At 44.8% G+C, this 23,106-nt stretch overlaps 1 protein-coding gene across 1 annotated transcript in view; it reads left to right on the top strand.

Annotated features, from left to right (window-relative positions):
- The window catches only part of trpm3 (transient receptor potential cation channel, subfamily M, member 3), a 164,692-nt gene that overhangs the window by 108,511 nt on the left and 33,075 nt on the right, over positions 1-23,106 (top strand). The window contains exons 16-20 of the mRNA XM_069916634.1: positions 1,868-2,157; positions 4,054-4,282; positions 18,619-18,786; positions 19,112-19,252; positions 22,039-22,167. Of these exons, the coding sequence (XP_069772735.1) occupies positions 1,868-2,157; positions 4,054-4,282; positions 18,619-18,786; positions 19,112-19,252; positions 22,039-22,167 (957 nt within the window). The remainder of the gene's footprint in view (positions 1-1,867; positions 2,158-4,053; positions 4,283-18,618; positions 18,787-19,111; positions 19,253-22,038; positions 22,168-23,106) is intronic.

Below are 23,106 nucleotides of genomic sequence, written 5' to 3'. Positions count from 1 at the left end.
CAGCATAAGTGAGCGCAGGCAGGAAGGTTAGAAGGTCACTTTGACACGATCTAACATCTCAGGTTAGTAACCTGTCATCATAACCAACCCAATCAATTCTCTATCCTCAGATGTTGCCTGACCAGCTGAGTATTTCTCAGTTTTCAGATAACAGGAGTAAATCAACGTCCTTAATATATCAGCATGAATAAATCTGTTAATGCAATTGAAATATTAACCTGACAAATAAATTTTCACACAATAAGCATCAAGTATTTAGAGCTGATGGCATTTTTCATTCTCCTTTTGTTGAGTTATTTGCATTAAATGTTTAGACAGGATTCATTCTTCCAGAAGATATTAGCTGAGACTTTTACTTTCAATACTTAATTCATTTTCAAGACCAGTTATGTTTTTGGGTGTAAGCATTATAGCACATTAGAGTGAAGTTAATTCCATTTGGATAAAACTCTAAAATTCATTTAGTTTATAATATCTAATAGTAATTAGTCAACCACTGTTGTATAAACATAAATGACATTAGAGAATAGTGGAATATCCAGCGTGGAAAAGAATTTCATAACTCATAACTTAATTATTGTTGTGTTATGATCTCTTTCTGTGACCCAGGGCAGGCTGGATATAGCATTGTTCCCTCTTGAGTAACCTTTATGTATCTGAGACCTCCCTCTCCCTTTTGTTGTAACTTTATATTCATTTACATTCAGTCAAGGCTGTGTTTTCGTGTTGATATAATCATTCTGTTTTCCGGTATCCAGCTTTAAGTGTTCTTTTTCCCTATGTTAGTTCATTCCAATCTTGTCAATTGTTTATCTTTATTATAAAGAAACAACATAGTATAGAAAAATGCTTCTGTTGTTGGCCTTTAGTTCACTATTGTATTATTGCTGTTTAATTACAGGTTAAATCTTTACTTATTTTTAAACCTGAAAGTTTAGTATGAAGCTTGTGATTAGATAGAATAAATTATTTTAAAAATAGTTACGTCCACCATTTAATTATTGGTATCTGAATGTCTTATTAACTGTGTATGAAATTGACTCAATATCAGTTCAGTTTTAAAGATACATTTGTGGGACGTTCAGCAAATAGCACATGTTTTTACTCAACTATATAAACATTTGGTGTCATGTTTAGATGTGTGTATATGTGTTAATACTGTATTTTCCATTAAAGTATGTTACAAAGTCTTTCTATTTTAATTTAACTATCAGACTTCAATAAATGTATATAGTAGGTTTATGATGCAAACATTGAATTGTAGGGTGTAATGCAGTAACACTGCCTCAGTGCAAAGATGCTTGCAAGGTAGGGCCCACACTGTTACATTATTAGTCAGTATATTTGGACTGTATTACAGACACTTTGTTGATGTTAAATGATGTGGAAGAGCATGCCACATATCCATATCTAGGATTGCCAAATCTGTTGCATGGATTCCTGGAGTTCTCATTGCACCACCTTCCAAAATCTAGCCCACCCCCCATACCAAATTCCTGCTATTGGTGGAATAACAACACATCAATCATTTTGACATTTCCCTGCTCCCCCCCAGGCCTGGCAAAACAATATTTTCATTGTCCCAAATTGTTGGTTTTGACTGCTATTTTTTAAATCTATCTCCAGTATCTTCAGAATTAATGGACCAAAGTGAGGAAAGGAAGTGAAAGTAAAGCCGAACATTGTGTTTGACTCATTTCCCCCAAAAGCTGACCCCCTTCATTGGTTTGCCCGTCAGGTACGGCTTGCAAACAGAGCCTGAGATCAATCTGGGAGATCCTGCAGGGTTGGTGGCCCTACTGAGAGAGAAAGGTTCTGAAAGGTGAGCTCGTATTTGCTGATGAATGTGTCCTTCTAAAACAAACAGGAAGAGCCACCCATCCGGAGAGGCAGGAAGACAACCAAGAAGAGGGAGGAGGATGTGGACATCGACCTGGATGACCCAGAGATCAATCACTTCTCCTACCCCTTCCATGAGCTGATGCTGTGGGCTGTGCTCATGAAGCGGCAGAAAATGGCCCTGTTCTTCTGGCAGCATGGCGAGGAGGCTATGGCCAAAGCCCTTGTCGCCTGCAAGCTCTGCAAAGCCATGGCTCACGAGGCCTCTGAGAATGACATGGTGGATGACATATCCCAAGAGTTGAACCACAACTCCAGGTATGTGTGCTCTCACCTGGCCCCAAATATGATATCCAGTCAGACGGGTGGGCAGGGTGGTGGTGAAGAAGGCATTTGTCATGCTTGCCTTCATTGCATCAGGTATTGAGTACAAAAGTTGTGGCCTGCATAAGGGGTTAGTGAGACTATGCTTGGAGTACTCTGTGCATTTCTGGTCACCCTTCAGGAATTTAACCTCCTCCTTAAGTAAAGATTTGGAATGGAGTCTGTATTGATTCCCAGGATACTACTGTAACTTTACAGCAACATCCTACTTCTTCATGCAGCTCCCTTAAGATAGAAAATAATCTCAGGTCTTTTCACAGGAATTTTGTCTGGCAAAGATTTTGCTCTGAGTTGGACTAAGAGAAAATTGGATAGATGACCAAAGGCTTGGTCAAAAATGTAGGTTTTAAGGACAGAAGTACCATTGCTGAAGGCTGTAACGATCCTGATTTAATTTTACAACAACCATTTTGGTCATTTCAAAATCACTATTATATTTTATGTTATTACATCACCATTATGGTAGTGACATTTAATTCTCGATGTATTGAATGAATTCCCCAAGTGATGGTGTGTCCTGATCTGATTAATGCAAGCCTCTTGCAAAACTGCAATCTCTCATACTGACTTGACCTTTCCAATTTCCTCCAAGTTCCCATTGGCCGTGATTCTTAGGTTCTCTAAAGGTTAGCTCTCAATTCTCTTAGTTGTCCGAGAATGTGAGATGCCCTTTATTGTGAACTTGTACTCCTTCCAAAGCCATTTACATCACCATTTACATGCTCTTCTACTCCATCTCCCAGTATCTTTATTGCCCCTAACATCTCCCACTTCACACTCCCTTGCCCCTAAAACCTGGAAAAACCAAAACTTCCTCCCATTTCTTTGGGGAGTGAGGGACTCAGATTTCTGAAGATGTTGGAGATGAACTCTCGAATTGGCAATATTCATCCTGTCTTGTGGGTAAACAAATTGTCTGGGGAAGGATGCAGGGGGAAGTGTTATCCTATTTATTCTAACTGTCCGGCATTAACTTTGCAATAGGGCAGGATGCCAAAAGGTCCCTGTTCCTCTGGGAAAGAGCAAATAGAATTCAAAGGGTGGAAGTAATCTTGCCAATGACTAAAGCTCTGGTTAGACTCACAAAGGATCTGAATCCATCCATTCCTTTGCAATATACAACAAGAAGAGATTGATCATGGCATGTGCACCCTGATAGTACTGGGATTAAGGGAGAGTATGTAGAGATGAAGCTTGTATTCCAATAAGTGTGGTAGGTTCAGGAACAGACCATTTGAAATATTTAAGATGATTGAAATAAGAAAAGGAGAGAGGAACTGTTTCCTCTTATGGGGATTACAGAATAGGACAGAGTATTAGATTCAGGGAGATGAACTTCCTCACACAACAGAGAATAGGAAAATAGAATTCCCTCCCCACAAAAGCTCTGAAGATGACTGTCAATTTAAAATATGTATTCATTGAGATTCATCTTTTTCTTGAAAGTGTTTTAAGCCACACTGAGCCATGCTAAATGTTAGAAGCCATAATACTGTACTTTGAACAATGGAACAGGCAAGGGGGGTGGGGGGAGGGGGGGGCTGAGTGGCCTTGTGCTGTTCCAGTCTTACTGCAGATATTTGGAGCATTATCCGCCAGCTGAGAGCTCAAAGGTGGGAACAAGGCACTGAACACAAAAAGCAACTTTTGCCACCTGCATGAACATTCTGTCCCTCAATGTCCTTCCTTTCTATGTCATGCTTTGGTGACCACAGGGTAGGTCAAGATGATCAAACAGGCCTCCTCCTGTTCTAAGCGGAGGAACTGAAAACAAATGCTGATGCCTGGATTGTAATTAGTATGCCTAACTATGCACTGTTCCTCATGCAGGGAGTTTGCTCAGCTTGCAGTCGAGCTACTGGACCAATCGTACAAACAGGAAGAGCAGATGGCCATGAAGCTGCTGACCTATGAGCTGAAGAACTGGAGTAACTCCACCTGCCTACAACTGGCTGTGGCAGCCAAGCACCGAGACTTCATCGCTCACACCTGCAGTCAGATGCTCCTCACGGACATGTGGATGGGACGCCTGCGAATGCGCAAGAATTCCAGTCTGAAGGTGAGCAGTGGAATGTTTTGGAGAGTTTTCCAGTGCAGGAACAGAGCAGAGGACCTTTGGAGTAATTGGAACTAAGCTCCACTGCCCGTGTAAAGTTACATCACATCATTCCATTTTCCCCTTTGCCTACCATATTTGGTGAACTACATTGGCTTCTTGGTGCAACACTTCCCTTTCAAAATTCTCATCAATGCTTTCAAATCCAACCATGGATCCACAACCTGCCCTTCCTTATCTCTGAACCCCCTCCAACAAAACAAGCTATAATTTTGAAAACAAACCTTTGTTTTAATGTGGAATTTTGTCAAACTCCTTTTGTAAATCCACCAATGTCAGATGCTGATGAAGGGTTCTGGCCCAAAACATCGGGCATTCTTTTTCTTCCACCAATGTTGCTCACCCATTGAGTTCCTCCTTCAGACTTTATTCCAGATTCCAAAATTTATAGTCTCTCATGTACCCGCTATATTACACCTACTAGTTCCACTCAATCCTCCTTAACTGATACTTCCTGAAGAACCTTAATAAATTTGTCAGACATGATATCCCTTTTGTGAAGTCATGCTGTCTCTGTTTGGTCAGATGATGATTTTCCTTGTGTTCTGATATTACTTCCTTAATAATTATCCCAACAATTTTCCATCAATAGTCTTTAGGCTAACTGGCCTGTTTTTTCTTTTCATTTTGACACCCTTTTTGAATAAAGCCTGTTTCCAGTTCTTTTGTACATCTCCACAAGTTCAGTATTGTGAGGTCCCACCTCGTTGCTTTACTTAATCCTGGGCAGGACCTTACCAGCTGTCAAAGATATTCTGTGAGACAGACCCGACAATGATACTCAATCACATCAAAGCGCTGACAAGAAACAACACCAGGAACTTCACTGGAAGAAACAAAGTGACCCATGGGCAGGAAATTAGTGGACCGAAGATTTGCCCCATTGACATGAATGATATATTCAACCACTCGTCCAGTACACACAAGATTGTACATTTAGCAATGTGTTAATATCCAGATGATCTGATGTTGGTATTTTGCACCCTCATCGTAATGAAAGCATGTCCTATCAATCAAAATTGTTTGTCTGATCTTATCTGAACTTGTGACAAGTCATTCCTTGCTAGTTACAAGTCACAGAGCTCTGGCCTCCTTTGAGGTGCAGCTTTCATGAATTGCTGAGGTCTCTCCAACAGAAGTCTTCCCACAATGCTAATTGTAGGACATCCCCAGATTTAAAATGAGGGAATAGTGATATATTTCCAAGTTAGAATAGCGTGTAGCTTACTTAGCGAGAGCTTGTATGCTTAGTGAGAACTTGTATGCTGCCCTTGTCCTGGCATTGCAGAAGACTTTGTAATTTGCTGCAGTATATTCTGTGGTTGATGCATAACAATGTTTTGGCACAATTTTAGTTCTTTGACTTTAGTGTGTTGCCTCTATTATGTGCATTGTGGAAAGTTTATCTAACATTTTTTAACCCTATAGAAAACTAGCTGTTAGTGTGGACTGTGACAAGAATGCAGGGCAAGAGGGAAAGAAATTTGAAACTGGAACATAATGCGAAAAATGTCAGTCATCCTTTGGTAAACAAAGCAGGGAGGTGAAGTCTTTTCTAAACGGTGAGAGATTGAAACATGTCAATGCTTGAAGTGACCAAGGAGGCCTTGTATGAATCACTGGCATTTAACTGGCAAGCAATTAGGGCAGCATTGATCTTTAATGCAAGAGGATTTGACTATTAAATCATTGCTCCAATGATATAGGGCTGTGCAGAGAGCACACCTGGAATATTATGTCGTCTAGTCTTTGATGCATCTGTGATAGAGGGAGGGCAGTGAAGGACAGGAATTGTTGCATGAGGAGAGATTAACCAGATGGTACACTCTAGAGCTCTGATGATTTCACTGGAATTTGTGAAGTTCTTCAGCGCTTGATCAAAGATACAGGGATCATGGTGTGGTTGTGGTGCACTGTTAGCCAGAACCAGACACACACAAGGTAAAGACTGAACAACAGGCTTTAATCCACAAAGACTTCCACAGAGCTAGGCTGGCTGTTGCTGCAGTAACTCTGAGTGAGACTTTGGAGGCCGGCGCAGGCTTATATCTCGGAGGGTGATTGACACCCAACCGGGTGGGGCATGATCCATTCACGTTGACTGATTGACAGCCGGCCAGGTGTTGTCCTGTCCCCCTTACACTCCTGCAGGTATAGAGGTTGGCACCTGCAGAAGGCCGGCGGTGCACTCCTGCAGGTACAGAGGTTGCCACCTGCAGTAGGCCGGCGGTACACTCCTGCAGGTACAGAGGTTGCCACCTGCAGTAGCCCGGCGGTACACTCCTGAAGGCACAGAGATTGCCACCTGCAGTAGGCCGGCGGAACACTCCTGCAGGTACAGAGATTGCCACCTGCAGTAGGCCAGCGGTGCACTCCTGCAGGTACAGAGGTTGCCACCTGCAGTAGGCCGGCGGTACACTCCTGCAGGTACAGAGGTTGCCACCTGCAGTAGCCCGGCAGTACACTCCTGCAGGCACAGAGATTGCCACCTGCAGTAGGCCGGCGGAACACTCCTGCAGGTACAGAGGTTGCCTCCTGGAGCAGGCCGGTGGTGAACCACCATAACCACCCCCTTCTTTAAAATTGTCCCAGGGGGGCAGTAACAAAGAATCCTACCCACTATACAAAATACAATATTTACAGATTGAAATGATCTGGCGGCCTCTGAAGTCTCTGTGATCGTCGTAGGACTGGCTCCTGGTCGCTGGTCAGAGGGGAAGTGGGGGGGATTGGCGGCAGGGGTCTGAGTGACTGGTGAGGTGCCGCGCGGAGGTGTGGCTAAGGGGGCCAAGGTCGAGATGTGAGAGCCATATTGGATGGGTGGGAGGGCAGGGTGGGCCCCTGGTGATCAAGGAGGTCCTGTGCGCCCCAAAGCTGCCTGGGGACGGGGATGTATGCCCAGTCGGCATTGTCCTGGGCTGAATAATGCTGTGGAATAGTGGGTGCTCCTGCTGGCGCCAGGTCTCTGGTTGAGACCATGTCCTCCCTGCCACTGCCGAACCTAAATTAGGCGTAGTTGTGGTTCGCGTGTAGGAGGAAAACCTGTTTGACCAGGGATTCAGTCTTGTGTATTTGCTTACGCAGGAGCACCGGTCCTGAGGACGCGAGCTGTGCTGGGAGGGACATTCCAGTCACCAACTTCCTGGGGAATGAGAACAGGCGTTCATGAGGGGTCTCGTTGGTAGCCGTACACAGAAGTGACCTAATGGCATGGAGTGCCTCAGGCAGGGCTTCCTGCCAGTATTCAACAGCCCACCATTTTGACTTGAGGGCTAGGAGGACTGCCTTCCAGACCACCCCGTTTTCGCGTTCCACTTGCCATTACCTCTTGGGTTATAACCAGTCGTGTGACTAGTCGCGATGCACCTCACCGTCAGGTACTGGCGCAGCTTGTCACTCATAAAGCTAGAACACCGGTCGACGTGGATGAAAGCGGGGTAGCCAAACATGGTGAAGATCTGTTCCAGGGCCCTGATGATGGTGGCCGTGGTAGTGTCTGGGCAAGGGATAGCGAAAGGGAAGCGGGAGTACTCATCCATTACCATGTGGAAGTAGACGTTTCAGTTTGTGGAAGGCAGGGGCCCTTTAAAATCCATGCCGAGGTGCTCGAAGGGCCGAGTGGCCTTTATGACATGGGCCTGGGGCGGGCGGAAGTGGGGTTTACACTCTGCGCAGACACGGCAGGCTTCGTTCATGTCCCTGATGGTATACAGCAGGTTCCGGGACTTAATGAAATGATACAACCTGGTGACGCCCAATTGGCAGAGGGACTCATACGGTGCCTGCAGCTTGTCGTCGTGTATAGATGCACAGGTCGAAAAGAGGGCATCGGGGGAGTCGTTAAACTTTCCTGGGCAGTACTGGATGTCGTAGCTACAGGCTGTCGTTCTTGATCTTGCTCTTGTGGGCGGTGTTAAACATGAATGCCACGTCCCGCTGGTCGGTGAGGAGGGTGAATCTCCTACTGGCCAGGTAGTGGTGCCAGTGGTGGACCACTTCCACAATCATCTGGGCCTCCTTTTCAATGGCGGAATGCCCTAGCTCGGAGCCGTGGAGGGTCCTAGTGAAGAAGCCGATGTGGCGCCCCCCTTGGTTGAGAGCAGCGGCAAGGGCTACATCAGAGGCATCGCTCTCCATCTGGAAGGGGGAGTCCTCATCCACGGTGTGCATCGTGGCATCTGCGATATCCTGCCTGATGCGCATGAAAGCTGCCTGCGCCTCGGGTTGGAGGGGAAGAGTTGTAGCTTGGGCCAGTGGGCGGACTTTGTCCGAGAAGCGGGGAACCCACTGCGAATAATAGGAGAATAAGCCAAGGCACCTGCGGAGGGCCTTTAGCATGGGGTGAAGAGGTAGCTCCATTAATGGGTGCATCTACTCTGAATCTGGGCCGATGACCCCAAGAGCCACAATGTACCCCAGGATGGCGAGGTGGGTGGTGCTGAACATACAGTTCTCCTTGTTATAAGTGAGGTTCAGCTCCCCAGCCGTCTGGAGGAATTTCTCCAGGTTGGCATCATGGACCTGCTGGTTATGGCTGCAGATAGTGACGTTATCCAGATACGGGAATGTCGCCTTCTGCTTGTGCCAGTCTACCGTATGATCCATCTCCCGCTGGAAGACAAAGACCCCATTCGTGACCACAAAGGGAGCTCAGTGGAACTGGTACAGGCGCCTGTCTGCCTTGAAGGCGGTGTAGGGCTTGTCCCTTGGGTGGATGGGGATTTGGTGATAAGCCGACTTCAGGTCAATCGTGGAGAAAACCCGGTAGCAGGCTATCTCGTTGGCCATGTCGGCTACCCTCAGCAGGGGATAGGCGTCCAGTTGTATGTCTCCCCTCCAACAGTTATATCGGCCGAGCAGCGCCCAAGGGTACCAACAGTCTTGTCATTGGCGGCGAGGGCGATTGAGAAGGTGGTGGGGTGGACTTTTAGTTTCAGAGAGTGGGCCACGCTTGGGTGAATGAAACTCTCAGGGCTGCCACTGTCGACAGGCACTTTGTTACTTGCCCGTTGACTTGCACGTCCACAAAGACTTCCACAGAGCTAGGCTGGCTGTTGCTACGGTAACTCTGAGTGAGACTTCGGAGGCCGGCGTAGGCTTATATCTCGGAGGGTGATTGACACCCGACCGGGTGGGGCATGATCCATTCAGGTCGACTGATTGACAGCCAGCCAGGTGTTGGGGGATGTTCCTGGTCAGAGTGGTGGCAGCCAGGACCATCTTGGGGTCGCTCTCCGGTTGTGTGCGGCAATTTATGGTGTCAGGACGTGTGTGGAGTGTTGGTAGGGCAGCCAGGTCATCGCCCGTGTAGACCACGTCGTCCCCGTCATCGTCGGAGTGCCTCCGTGTCGGCCTCTGCCCGGCCCAAGATGGCGGTGCCACGTGGAGACCCACAGTGTGGCTGGCCTCCTTCCCCAGCCATGTTCGCCGTGCAGGGAAAGTGACATCATCGTGGCCGGCAGAAGTGATGTCACTCTGTCAGCCAGAAGGGACGCCACGTCATAAGTGACATCATTGTAGTTTTCGCCGAGCAGCGCTGGCGAGAGCGGGAGCTGCTCTGGGTGCACGGGGCACACGTGGCGATCGTGGCTGGCAGGGCTGGATGCTGCACCATTGGGGTCAGGGAAGGTGGAAGTAGTAGCGGGGACAATGGCGTCGCCCGGCACACACACATGGAGGGGTCCGCGGGGGAGGTGGGGAGGTCTTAGAGGGCCGCTGAGCTGCCGGCTGGCTTTGAGAGGCACACTTTAGTAAAGTGGCCTTTCTTGCCACATCAGGAACAGTACCAATTCCTAGCTGGGCAGTTTTGGCGCGATTGTCGGTCTGACCCACACTTGGACCCACAGTACTTACAGGGGCACCAGGCGTCCGTCACAGCGATGTTCTCTTCCCCAGCTTGGTCTAGGGGTGCAACTGCAGTGTGAGGCGGCCATGAGGGAGCCTGGAATCGAAGGCTTTAATGTGCAGGGCTACAGCTTCCAGGGTGGCACTCGAGTGTACCCCTTGGACGAAGGCATCCCAGATCAGCCTCTTGACCTCCTCTGCGCCTACTCTGGGTTCAGCCAGACACGGTGAGGCCAACTCTCGCAAGTGCCCCAGGTAAGACTCAGCTGTCTCCCCGGGTTGTTGGGCTTGGGTATCAAGGAGGTACCTTGGAAAGACCGCATTCATGGGGGGGCTTGTACAAGGTCTTGAGAGTGTCCATTGCTTCTTTGTACTTGGAGCAGCCTTTAGTTGCCTGGAAAGTGTGGGGACCCAACTTTGATCGGAATAGAATGAGCTTCATCCGATCTGAGTCCAGGATGCCGTCTAGTGCCTCGATGATTGCTTCGACTGCGTACCTCCAGATCTTGAAGCGTGTTTGGGCTACTGTGATAGTACAGACCTATCACCAATGTACATAGTGTATATAGTTACTGTATCTAGACTGTGCTTACAGCGATTGGCTGAGAGCTAAGCCACAGCTATTGTCTGGGCCTTAAAGGGTTGTGTCCCGAGCCAGGTCAGATCTTCCGGACTGGTCGGCCACCTGTAAAGAGCTCCTGTCTTTTCCTAATAAAAGCCTTGGTTTGGATCAACAAGTCTTTGATTCTTTCGACGAGCTCTACAATTTTATTAGCAAAAAGAATTTTTTTTTTTGAAAGGGATGGAGCATTTAACTCGGCCAGAAAAACTTAATATCTACCCACAGTCAGCTACAGCCTTCAAAGCCTTAAACTTCTGGCTGCTGAACTTTGAAAACTTCCTGAGATTCATTGAGGTGGAGGAGGATAACCAGCGTCTAACAGCATTGCTGTCTATGGTGTCCTTGAGAGTCTACGAGAACATCCAGGATGAGACCACTTACACCGCAGCCATAAAGGTACTGAAAGAACTGTATGATCAACCAGTGAACAAAGTTCATGCCTGGCTCGTGCTTGCGTCGAGGAAGCAACAGCCCGGCGAGTCCAGCAGGGGATATTTACAAGTATTAAAGGCGTTGGGCAAGGAATGTAACTGTGTGGACAAAACTGCTGCCGAGATCACAAACGATCTCGTCTGGGATGCCTATGTGGCCGGGCTCCGATCGAACGAAGTGACGCTGCGCTTGCTCGAATAAGGGGTAGAAAAACTAGAGGACGTGGCCCGGATTGCAATCACAATGGAGGATGCAGCCTTAAAGTCAAACGAGCTCTCTAGGGACTGGACCCCACGTTCTGATGTGAGTAGAGTGCCCTTCTACCCTACCACCCCGAGAGATACTGACGGCCTGTCGGCTGCTGCTACACTGCCCCGTGCGAACCCAAAATGTTATTTCTGCGGAAAGGACAAGCACAGCACCCAGTGCCCAGCAAGAAAAGCCAGGTGCCAGAAGTGCCTTAAAAAGGGCCACTTTGCTGCAGTCTGTAGGTCTAAAATGGCCGCCGGCAAACACAGCGCCTCGTGTGAAGCCCAACCGCCACTATCCCATTCAAACTCTTCTTCCCCAGAGCTCTCGTCCAATGAGGGCTCCCCTGCACGGCAATGCCTGACGTCACGGAGACGCCAAACCCGGAAGGGGCAGCCCACCCTCGCAACCATGGTGTTGGCCCGCCTCTCGCCCCCGTGCGGAACACTCAACCCGGCCTCGGTCCCGACTGTGGCAACCGCTGCTGCCGCCGCCGCCACAGACACCCCCGGGGCCGACGCTACCACTGCTGCTGCCGCCGCCACAGCAACCCCTGCAGCCAATCAGGTACTCACCCTAGCATCCACCGCTGACGACCGCCGGGGCCCGACTGCCGCGACCGACGACCTACCGACCGCCAACCGCGAGCAACTACAAACCCCACTACTTACCTTTCATCCGCAGACGCCGGCACAACAGCACTTCCGGGAGTTCCTCCAACCTGCTCCTCCAGCGTTGACTACGTCATCCCATTGCATGACGTCATCCCGTTGCGTGACGTCATCCCATTGTGTGACGTCATCCCATTGCGTGACATCATCACGCGAAACTCCCCTGTCAACTGCTTCAATAACACTAAACCAGCAATGCTCTCATACCCTCACCAGTGCAATGGAACTGATTAAAGTGCATGGACACTACATCAATTGCTTATTTGACTCTGGGTCAACTGACAGCTATATCCAGCCAGATCTGGCCCACCGTTGGGGTCTTGACATTATCCCCACTACCCAGAGGATCTCATTAGCGACGAGTCGCACTCGACTGGGATAAAGGGGTATTGCATCGCCACGCTGGAAGTACAGGGCGTAACGATCACTCACTTCAAATTATTCGTCCTTCCCCAATTGTGCGCCCCAGTGTTGCTGGGATTAGACTTCCAGTGTCAGTTCTGAACGGTGTCCCTACACTTTGGGGAACCCCACGCCCCCCTCTCGGTCTGCCATCGCCCCACCCCCAAAGCACCCGAGCAACCTGCCCCCGTGCCCCGGGGCCAATCCTGTGGCCTTTCCACACTCTGGATTGCCCCGCCAGCACTCTTCGCAAACCTCACCCCTGGCTGGAAGCCTGTGGCCACCAAAAGTTGGCAATATAGTTACAAAAACAGGCAATTCATTAGGAGTGAGGTGCGTAGATTGCTGGATGAGGGCATCATCGAACCCAGTTCAAGCCCCTGGAGAGCCCAGGTGGTGGTTGTCAAGAACGGGGAAAAACTATGGATGGTGGTCGACTATAGCCAGACCATTAACCGCTTCACACTCCTGGATGCGTACCCCCTGCCACGCATCACGGATGTGGTGAACCAGATCGCCCAATACCGCATATTCTCCATCATTGACCTACGTTCAGCCTACCACCAGCTCCCGATCCGCTGCAAGGACCGACCATTCACGGCCTTTGAAGCGAATGGGCGGCTATATCAATTTCTCAGGGTACCATTCGGGGTCACGAATGGTGTCGCGGTCTTCCAGTGGGAAATGGACCGGATGGTGGACCAGAACGGGCTAACTGCTACCTTCCCGTATCTGGACAATATCACCATCTGCAGCCACGACATGCAGGACCACGACGCCAACCTAGACAAATTTCTTCAAACTGCCTGTCGGCTGTACCTGACTTACAATTTGGACAAGTGTGTCTTCCGGACCACACGACTCTCTATTCTAGATTGCGTGGTGGAGAACGGGATGGTCATGCCAGATCCTGACCGCATGCGTCCCCTAATGGGCTTACCCCCCAACCCAACCTTCCCCAACTCTTTATTCCCCAGGCCCCGTGCCGCAACAGAAGGACCAACAGCACCCCAACGACCCGGGCCTCCCTGCCGACAACACGACTGGGGAATTGAGCGAAGGAGCAGTCGCACCCGACGAGCCCGTTGGCGACACCACTCCAGCGACCCAAATCCCGGCACCACGGCGGTCACGCCGGATGGTCAGACCCCCTGACCGCTACAGTCCTTAACCTACCCCTTCCTTTGATTCTCTCCCTCGTTTTTTTTTTCCAGGGTCAGTTCTCCAAGAAGGGGTGAATGTGATAGTACAGATCTATCATCAATGTACATAGTGTATATAGTTACTGTATCTAGACTGTGCTTACAGCGATTGGCTTAGAGCTAAGCCACGCCTATTGTCTGGGCCTTAAAGTGTTGTGTCCCTAGCCAGGTCGGATCATTCCGGACTGGTCGGCATCCTGTGAAGAGCTCCTGTCTTTTCCTAATAAAAGCCTTGGTTTGGATCAACAAGTCTTTGATTCTTTCGACGAGCTCTACAGCTACCGGGTGGTGTGGGTCGACTTCGAGGCTCCCTGTGCTCAGGAGTTTTTCCATAGCAGCCGTGGGAAAAAGTCTTTGTTGATTAAATTGTGGTGCACTGTGTTAGGTCTGCTTTGTTCATGAATGAGTGAGACAAACACCAGGCTGAGTCGAAATCAGGGTTCTTTGTTCTTTATTACCGGATTGTAACACTTGCGACTAACAAAGTTAGTCGGAGAATGCATTCTGCCGTTATCAGCAAAATGGTGATTTTTTATACCCTTGGATACATGCTTAGAACATCATCATATCATTACTTGTCCAATGACTAAAACTGTTGCTATCCTTTCCCTGCTAGCTTCCTGCCTCTCAATCCATCAATGTCTCTCTTATCTTGTAAGTACAAGGATGCATTCTGTTACTCCTTAGTACTGGGTGACTCCTTCTCCGGTCCCATCTCATGATGTTTTACCTAACAGGAGTACAAGGACACCTCCCCTTCTTGTTACTGCCCTGTACAGGGTAACTCCCTACACATTCCCATCTCATGATGTTTTACCTTACAACTGTTAAACAGAACCAGACACACACACAAGGTAAAGACTGTACAACAGGCTTTAATCAACAAAGACTTCCACAGAGCCAGGCTGGCTGTTGCTGCAGTAACTCTGAGTGAGACTTCAGAGGCCGGCGCAGGCTTATATCCCAGAGGGTGATTGACACCCAACTGGGTGGGGCTTGATTGATTCTGATCGACAGCCAGCCAGGTGGTGTCCTGTCCCCCTTACACTCTTATAGGTACAGAGGTTGTCCCCTGCAGTAGGCCGGTGGTGTACTACCACTCATGGAGACACAAGAAACTGCAGATGCTGGAATTTTGAGCAAGCACTGAGAAGTTGGAGGGATTCAGTGGATCAGTCAACACCTGTGGAGAGAAATGGACAATCAATATTTTGGGTTGAGATACTTTTTAAGACTTTCTGATACAGGGATGATGTCTCCCCTGGCTGGGTTATCGAGAACCACAGTCTCAAAATAAGGATCTAGGCAGCCAATACTGAAATGAAAAAGAAAAGTTCTTCATTCAAAAAAGTGTGGGGTGGGGTGGGGGGGATGTGGTGTAAGAGTTTGGAATTATCTATCCAATACTGCCTTTTGGACTTGGTCACTCTGTACTTTCAAGGCAATAGGTTTCAGATAATTGAAAGAATAAAAAGATATGGGATCAGATCATTGACCAATGATGTGGTTGAATGGAGGAGCAGAAAAGATGGCCCGAATTGTCTACTCCTTTTTTTCTTATTACTTTTTCAACTTGCAACCAGGTGGATAATTAGGAACCTGTTATAAATTATTCAGATTGTTTTGTCATTTTTTTCTACAAATACAATCAACACATATGCTGGGCAAATGATTTGGGCTATTCTCCATTTAAATCACATAAACCAATCTACTTGTAGGTTCCCAACATAGCTGATAATTGTATAGTATGATTGTTGCTCAAATAGTGAGTCCAGTGCAGTCATACAGTCTAGAGTTTGACTGAGTGTCCAGTAGCACTGCCTACTCTTTATCCTTGTTGCCCACTGGCATGTACTAGTGATCAGCCACATGATCTATTTCTGCTTGGCCACTTGACCAGACTCCTGATTGATCTTTTTGATCATAGAATATAGAACGTAGTTCCCAGTATAGGTAAAGGTTCCATTATTGTCATGTAATACTACATTTAGAATGTAACATACATGAAATTCTTTAACTTTGTCCACTGTCAGGCAGAGAGTTGCCACTTTGTCCAGCACGCCTCACAGAAACCTGGTGTCCCTGGGCAGTCTCCCCTCCAAGTACAGACCAGTCAACCTAGCTTCCAAGATCAGACAATCCCAGACATATTCAGGCTATTAGGTGCAAGCTCTTGGGCCATGTGTCTGTGCCAAACTTGATGCCCAAATAAAACTAAAAATCTGGTGCATGTATATGATACATATCCTCCTATTCCCTGTATATTATCTAGAACAACCAATCTGAACCTTTTTTTTGGTTATTCCCTCCGCCCCCCCAAAATCTGCTCAAAATTTACGGGCCCTCTTCCCTGTGAAGCAGTCAAGTTTTGGATCATTCCGTACTTCTCTCCTAAAGCACTAAAAAATTACCATAATTTAAAGTTAGATTAAAAAAATATGGAGAAGGATCCAGTTATAAAATTAATTAGGGAAAAATGAAATTATGGCTTTAGTAGAATAATTGATTTTAAATGGCCAGATGTGGGAATAAAATATTTAGATATTCATGTGGAAGCGGAATTTAAAAAAAATATTTAAATTAAATTATTTTCCATTATTAAAAAAATAAAAGAAGATTTGGAAAGATGGAATATGTTGCCTATTACTTTAATAGGTCGGGTAAATTGTGTTAAGATTAATGTTTTTCCTTGAATATAATATCTTTTTCAATTGATTCCTATAGCAATTTCTCAAAAATTCTTTATAAAGAATTAAATGCGTGTGTTAGGAGATTCTTATGGAAAGGAAAGATGGCAAGAGTTTCTTTGGATAAATTAACATGGAATTACGATTCATGACATTTGCAGCTCTCTAATTTTGTTATTATAAAGCAGCCCAGTTGTGTTTTGTTAATGTAATTTATGATTTAAATAAAATTCTATCTTGAAATAGGGGACTCAATCCCACAAGATTTTATTTATAAATGAAATTCAAGGTTGTTAACAATGAATAGAGAAACTCCCATATTGAAGCATTTAATTGAGCTTTGGAATGAGGTTGATACAGAAATTGGGGGAGGAGATTTATTGTCCGGAAAAACACTATTCAGAATAGATTGGTTCCTTTTTCCATGGGAAATAATTTTTTAAAGTTTTGGCAGTCACAAGGAATTAAGAAGATGGATGTTTTTGAAGCAGGGAAATTTATTTCTTTTAATCAAATGAAGGGGAAGTTCAAGGTACCTGAAAATACTAGATTTTGTTATTTTATCAGGTTATGGAAAATTTTGATCAATAGCTGTTTTTACCTGTAGAGATGGAATTAGAAATGTTGTTGTGTAATGAAAACATAAATAAATTGATCTCAATGATATATAGGTTAATACAAAAGAAAGCTCAAAAAATAGGATTTCATAAATCTAGACCAAGATAGGAAGTAGATTTGAACAAACAAATAGATGAACAAGATTGGATTGGGATATGTAGAGAAAGTATGAAAAGTACAATAAATGTGAGATATAGAATGGTGCAATACAATTTTATTTATCAGTTATATTTAACACCATATAAGTTAAAAAGAATTGAATCAGACTTTATCAGATTTATGTTTTATATGTGGACAGGAAGTTAGAACATTTTTGCATTCTACTTGGCAGTGGCCTAAAATTGAACCTTTTTGTGTTAGAAATGGGTAAATCATTAGAATGAATAATGGAGATTAAATTCCCACAGGATCCTATGATATTTTTACTGAGTGATGTTAAGGGTGTTGAACCTAAGTTGAAACTGAATATATATCAAAAGCAGTTTATTCAAATTGCTTTAGCAATAGCAAAAAAATGTATTGCCATAACCTGAAAGTCTGATATGGATTTGGGTATAGAATGATGTCGTGCTGAAGTATGGAGTTTTATACCACTTGAGAAAATTATTTCTAATTTAAGACAAATATTTTGCAAGATATGGACTCCATATTTACAAAATGTGGGTGTAAAAATTTAAATGATGCTCTGACATGTCTTAGTATACTATAAGAATATTTAAAGTAATAGGCATTTCTGTTGAGGGTCTCTTGTCCCATTTTTTTCCTTTCTTTTTTTTCCTTTAGAGGGGGAAGGGGGTGGTATATAGCGGGTTTCTTATTTTTATATGCCACATGTATTTGCATTGATCTGTATTATTTTTAATTAGTGTATTCTTTTATGTCGTTCTAAATTTATAATTTTTTTTTAAAAGCACAAAAAAATTATGAAATTATGTTACGCAAGGTGAAAACAAGGCTTTTACTTAAATGTGCTGAGACCCCTCCCCCCAACTCCCCACCACGGGAGACAGTAGGACTCTGTTGACAATGGATGATCTAAAAGCCTCTTAAACACCACGATTGTATCTGCTTCCGCCTCTAACCCTGGCAGTCTGTTCCAGTCACCTACCATTCTCTGTGCAAAAATACTTTTCTTCACTTAAACACATGCCCTCTCCCCTCAGCCTCCTGAGTTTGTCAACCCAAGTTTGTTGTACCTCTGCTCCTAGTTCATATCCTCGAAACCAGGCAACATCCTGATAAACCTCTTCTGTACCTTTTCTAAAGCCTCCACATCCTTACTGTAATGGGGCGACCAGATTTGCACACAATAAATGCTTTTGTTGCTTTGTTCACCATTCTGGTCATTATTATCTTGTCATGAGGGCTGAAATTGTCAGCTTCCCAATGTGATCAGTTTGAATTGATGACAAAATGTGGCCTTGTGAATTGTCTGTGAAGGAGAATTGACAGAATATAGTTTTTAACTGGAAAGTTACTTTTTCATTCATTGTTTGGGATTGGAAGGATAATTCAACAACAAGGGATCACAAACTTTTTATTTTTCTTGAAGGTTATTCTGGGAATCCTGCTGCCCCCATCAATCCTTAGCCTGGAATTTAAGAATAAAAATGAGATGTCCTATGTGCCTCACAGCCAGGAGTCTCCCCTACTGGGCAAAGAAGTGGAAGAGCCTGAGAAACCAGTTAAAGAAAAAGAGGAGGAGGACATGGAGTTCACAGTAAGCAAATACCTGCACCATGTATGAACAATTATAATTTTCAAGGAGATCTCCTGTAGCCAGACCATCTAGGTGGGTGATGGAGTTAATTTTCACCGTAATGATCAACCCTTAGATATTAATATTGGGGGACCCTGTGCTGCTAATGGTGTTAAATCTCAATAGGAGGTGGTTAGACTCTCCCTTATTGGAGATAATCATTGAACCTATGGGCAGGAGTTAGCGTTTGGTGCCATTGGTGAAATGACAGGGTTGTTGGAATGGCTCATGCTGGTCATTTAAGGGCAGGTTCGTCTCACTGTTCTGAACCATGTGTGACTTTCAGGCAATGCTTGATGGGGTAAATGGAGAATCAGCTCGAAAGAAAAGCGAAGAAGAAGTCCCAACTGTACACAGAATGATCCCATTTGGAAGAAAAATCTATGAATTTTACAGTGCTCCAATTGTTAAATTCTGGTTTCATACGGTAAGGAACAAAATGAACAACTAGTTACAAACAGTTTAAAAGCAAACAGGGGAATTCTCACCTCCCCAGATACTACAGCAATGGAGGCTGAAGGAAAGGTGCTATTGTCAGAGCACTCAGGTTCAGAGATGATTAATTCAAAATAGCACATCATGGCAAGTTGAAATCAAACCCCCTTTCTTAATGAAGCAAAAGAAAATAATTTAACTGTAGGTGCTGGAATCTTGAGCTGGTGGAGGAACTAGCAGGTCAGGCCAGCATCCATAGGGAGAAATAGTTAGTCAATGTTTCAATTGGGACCCTTTACTTAGACTCAATAAAGAGTCTTGCCCTGAAATGTTTTTCCTCCCATGTTAATAGTTAATAGTTAATAGCTCATATGGAAAGTGTGACTACCATTTCTTAAAAGGTCAAGAAAGCAGTTCTTTTAAAAATACTTCACCAACTTTTAGTGAAGAAAGACATGCATATTCATAGCACATTCAGACAGTTATTAGGATTCCCCAAATTGTTTCACAGCTAATAAATTACTTTTGAAGTAAGTCGATTGTTGTAGCATAAGTGGATTTTTATGCACAGCAGGCTACCATAAACATAATATGATCAAATATTTTGAACACAAATTGAACTGCAGGCGCAGTTTTAAAAGAATTCTATATTTGGACAGGTACGTGGATAGGAAAAGTTTGAAGGAACATGGGACAAATGGGATTAGTTTCAGTAGACTACTTGGTTGGCATGAACAAGTTTGGCCAAAGAGTATGTTTCTGCTCTTAAATTCTATGGTGAAATCTGAAGCAAAAATCAGAGAGTGTTGGATGAACTCAGCGGGTCGAGTAACAAATGGCTGGCATTTTGTTTCCTTGTTAATGCTTGCCCTTCCCAGTGAGGGATGCTGGGCTAAGCCTATGAGACTCCTATGTCACCCGATGAAGGAATACTTCCAAGAGATTCATAATGATCTCTGAGTCTGTAAAATCCAATTGTCTTCAGTCAGTGCATCTCAGTAACTTCCTTTACCTTTCCAAGACCTGAATAAGTTAGATTTTGTGGTAGCAATGAAGCTGAAACAATTGGCATTCGTCATTATTAGTGAAACTGACTCCCCCTCAGGATTGCAGTGCTTTGAGTAGATGATACAGAAATCAATGATTCAGGGCAGCTCATCATATTCCAATGTTTGTAGTCTTCTCAGCTGGAAATTAAATAATTTGAATTGATACAAAGTTCAGCTTTTTAAAAACGAGTCCTCATGAAAAATAGCCTGAAATCTTTACTCTTAGTTATATGGGATCTAAGTTATTTTAATGGAACACAAATTCATAATTATTGCTTGGCGAAGTTTCTCAACCTAATATGTTTATGCATTATAACTTCATAATGTGATATTTTTACTCTATTTATAATATCTTCTATATTTATATGATCCAATCTCTATTGTGCATGCTGTATAACATAAATAAATGCACAGAATTATTTTCAAATGAAGTTCAATGCAGTTAAATGTGAGAATAGGTTAGTCACCTTTAGCTTGTCTGGTTCAGTTCAAGATGGGTGTAGAGGAATTTGGGTAAATATAGACCAACCACTAAAAGTTGCAGCAAGATTAATCAAGTTATAAAAACAGAAAGAAAGCACCAGGTCTTGTTTCTAGAGAGTTAAGAGTTGAAAAGTAGAAAAGTTATGCTACAACTGTATTGAACCTTGGTTATGTGGCACCGACAGTGTTACATGTAGTTCTGGTTACTGTGTTGTGAAATGAATGTAGAGGCAGAGAAGACAATGCAGTGGTTTATAAGGATGATACCAGAAATCCAAGAGTAGGCAAAGAGTGTCCCTTATCTTCTGATAGAGATCTTTCAAAGGATGAAAGGGTTGATAGAATGGTAGGGGAGCATAACCAGAGACAGTAAGATAGCTAGCTCGTCAGCAGCTATATTTTGTGAGACGTTTGAGATTCGTTATTTCACCGAAGATTCTTGAAAACGTCTACAGGTGTACCATGGAGAGCATTCTGACTCGTTGCATCACTGTCTGGTATGGAGGTGCCAATGCTCAGGATAAGAAAACATTCCTGAGGGTTGTTAACTCAACCTGCACCATTACAGGCACAAGACTTCACTCCATTGAGGACATCTACAAGAGGTGGTGTCTTAAGAAAGCAGCCTCGATCCTCAAGGGCCCCCACCACCAGGCCATGCCCTCTTCACTCTGCTACCATCGAGAAGGAGATACAGAAGCCTGAGGATGAACCCTCAGCGGCACAAGGACAGCTTCTTCCCTACTGCCACCAGATTCCTGAATGATCAATGAACCAAAGACACTACCTTGAATTTTCGGGCACTGTTTTTATTTTTTGTAAGGGGGTTTATATGCATGTTTGCACTGTAACACTGCTGCCCAACAACAAATTTTGTGACTTGTTCATGCCAATAAGTTCTGAATCTGATTCTGAGATCCAAAAGGGGATTCAGAAGAAAATTTATTACCGAAAGAGTAGTGAGCATGTGGAACCCATTACCACAGGAAGTGGCTGGAGTGAATAGTATACATGTGTTGAAAGGATGATGGGCAAGCATTTGAAAGGGAAGTGAATAAAGGTTATACTGATAAATTCAGATCAGGAAAGATGGGAAGAGACTCAAGTTGGACAAGAGACACCAGTGTGGGCTGTTGGGCCAAACTGACTGTTTCTATGATGTACATTCAGTGTGATCCTATGTCAGATTTCAGCCAATCTTTTGGAAATGCTGATGCTGTAATATGGTGTGCTTCCTCTCATACAGCTGGCGTACTTTGGCTACCTGATGCTTTTTAATTATATTGTTTTGGTGAAAATGGAGCAGTGGCCATCAGTCCAAGAGTGGATCGTCATTTCTTACATCTTCACGCTCGGCATAGAGAAGATGCGGGAGGTAAGCTTGACAAGAACTTGCATATTGTTAGGTCTGCTTTGTTCATGAATGAGTGAGACAAACACCAGGCTGAGTCGAAATCAGGGTTCTTTGTTCTTTATTACCGGATTGTAACACTTGCGACTAAACATGTTAGTCGGAGAATGCATTCTGCCGTTATCAGCAAAATGGTGATTTTTTATACCCTTGGATACATGCTTAGAACATCATCATATCATTACTTGTCCAATGACTAAAACTGTTGCTATCCTTTCCCTGCTAGCTTCCTGCCTCTCAATCCATCAATGTCTCTCTTATCTTGTAAGTACAAGGATGCATTTACATCTTGTTACAGCCCTGTACATTCCCATCTCATGATGTTTTACCTAACAGGAGTACAAGGACACCTCCCCTTCTTGTTACTGCCCTGTACAGGGTAACTCCCTACACATTCCCATCTCATGATGTTTTACCTTACAATCCCTCCTTTGTCCTCTTTAGAGGACAATCTCGCCCTGACTATGCTACCACCGCGTTACATTAGTTCGCCTATTATTGCCAAGCTCTATACGGGTTCTGTTCACAGGGTAGTTCGGCTGGTGGGCGAGGGCTCCCCCAACCCTCCTTTGCGTACACCCCCCATCCGTCACCCCGATCCCATTGCCCGTTTACAAGTTTCATCCCATTTGCCCCCAAGCAAAAAACTAGCTAACCCCCCGTACATTAGTAAATACCCAAGTTAACATATGGTCTACAATCTGATTAATAATGTTTGTGTTACAATCAATGTTATAATATTTGGGTTACAATCAAGGTTATAATATTTAGGTTACAAGCAAGGTTAAAATTATATGTGTAACAATCTAATTCACAATCCCTCCTTTCCATCACATTCCCCATCAGACTCCAGATCGATCTCAGCAACTTTCTCCGTCTCCTGTAATGTGAGATAGTCTTGCT

The sequence above is a fragment of the Narcine bancroftii genome, chromosome 1 (assembly GCF_036971445.1).
Source record: "Narcine bancroftii isolate sNarBan1 chromosome 1, sNarBan1.hap1, whole genome shotgun sequence".
In the NCBI taxonomy this organism is placed as follows: Eukaryota; Metazoa; Chordata; class Chondrichthyes; order Torpediniformes; family Narcinidae; genus Narcine; species Narcine bancroftii.
The sequence above is the reverse complement of the archived record's forward strand: the minus strand, read 5'-3'. Positions and strand labels throughout refer to the sequence as shown.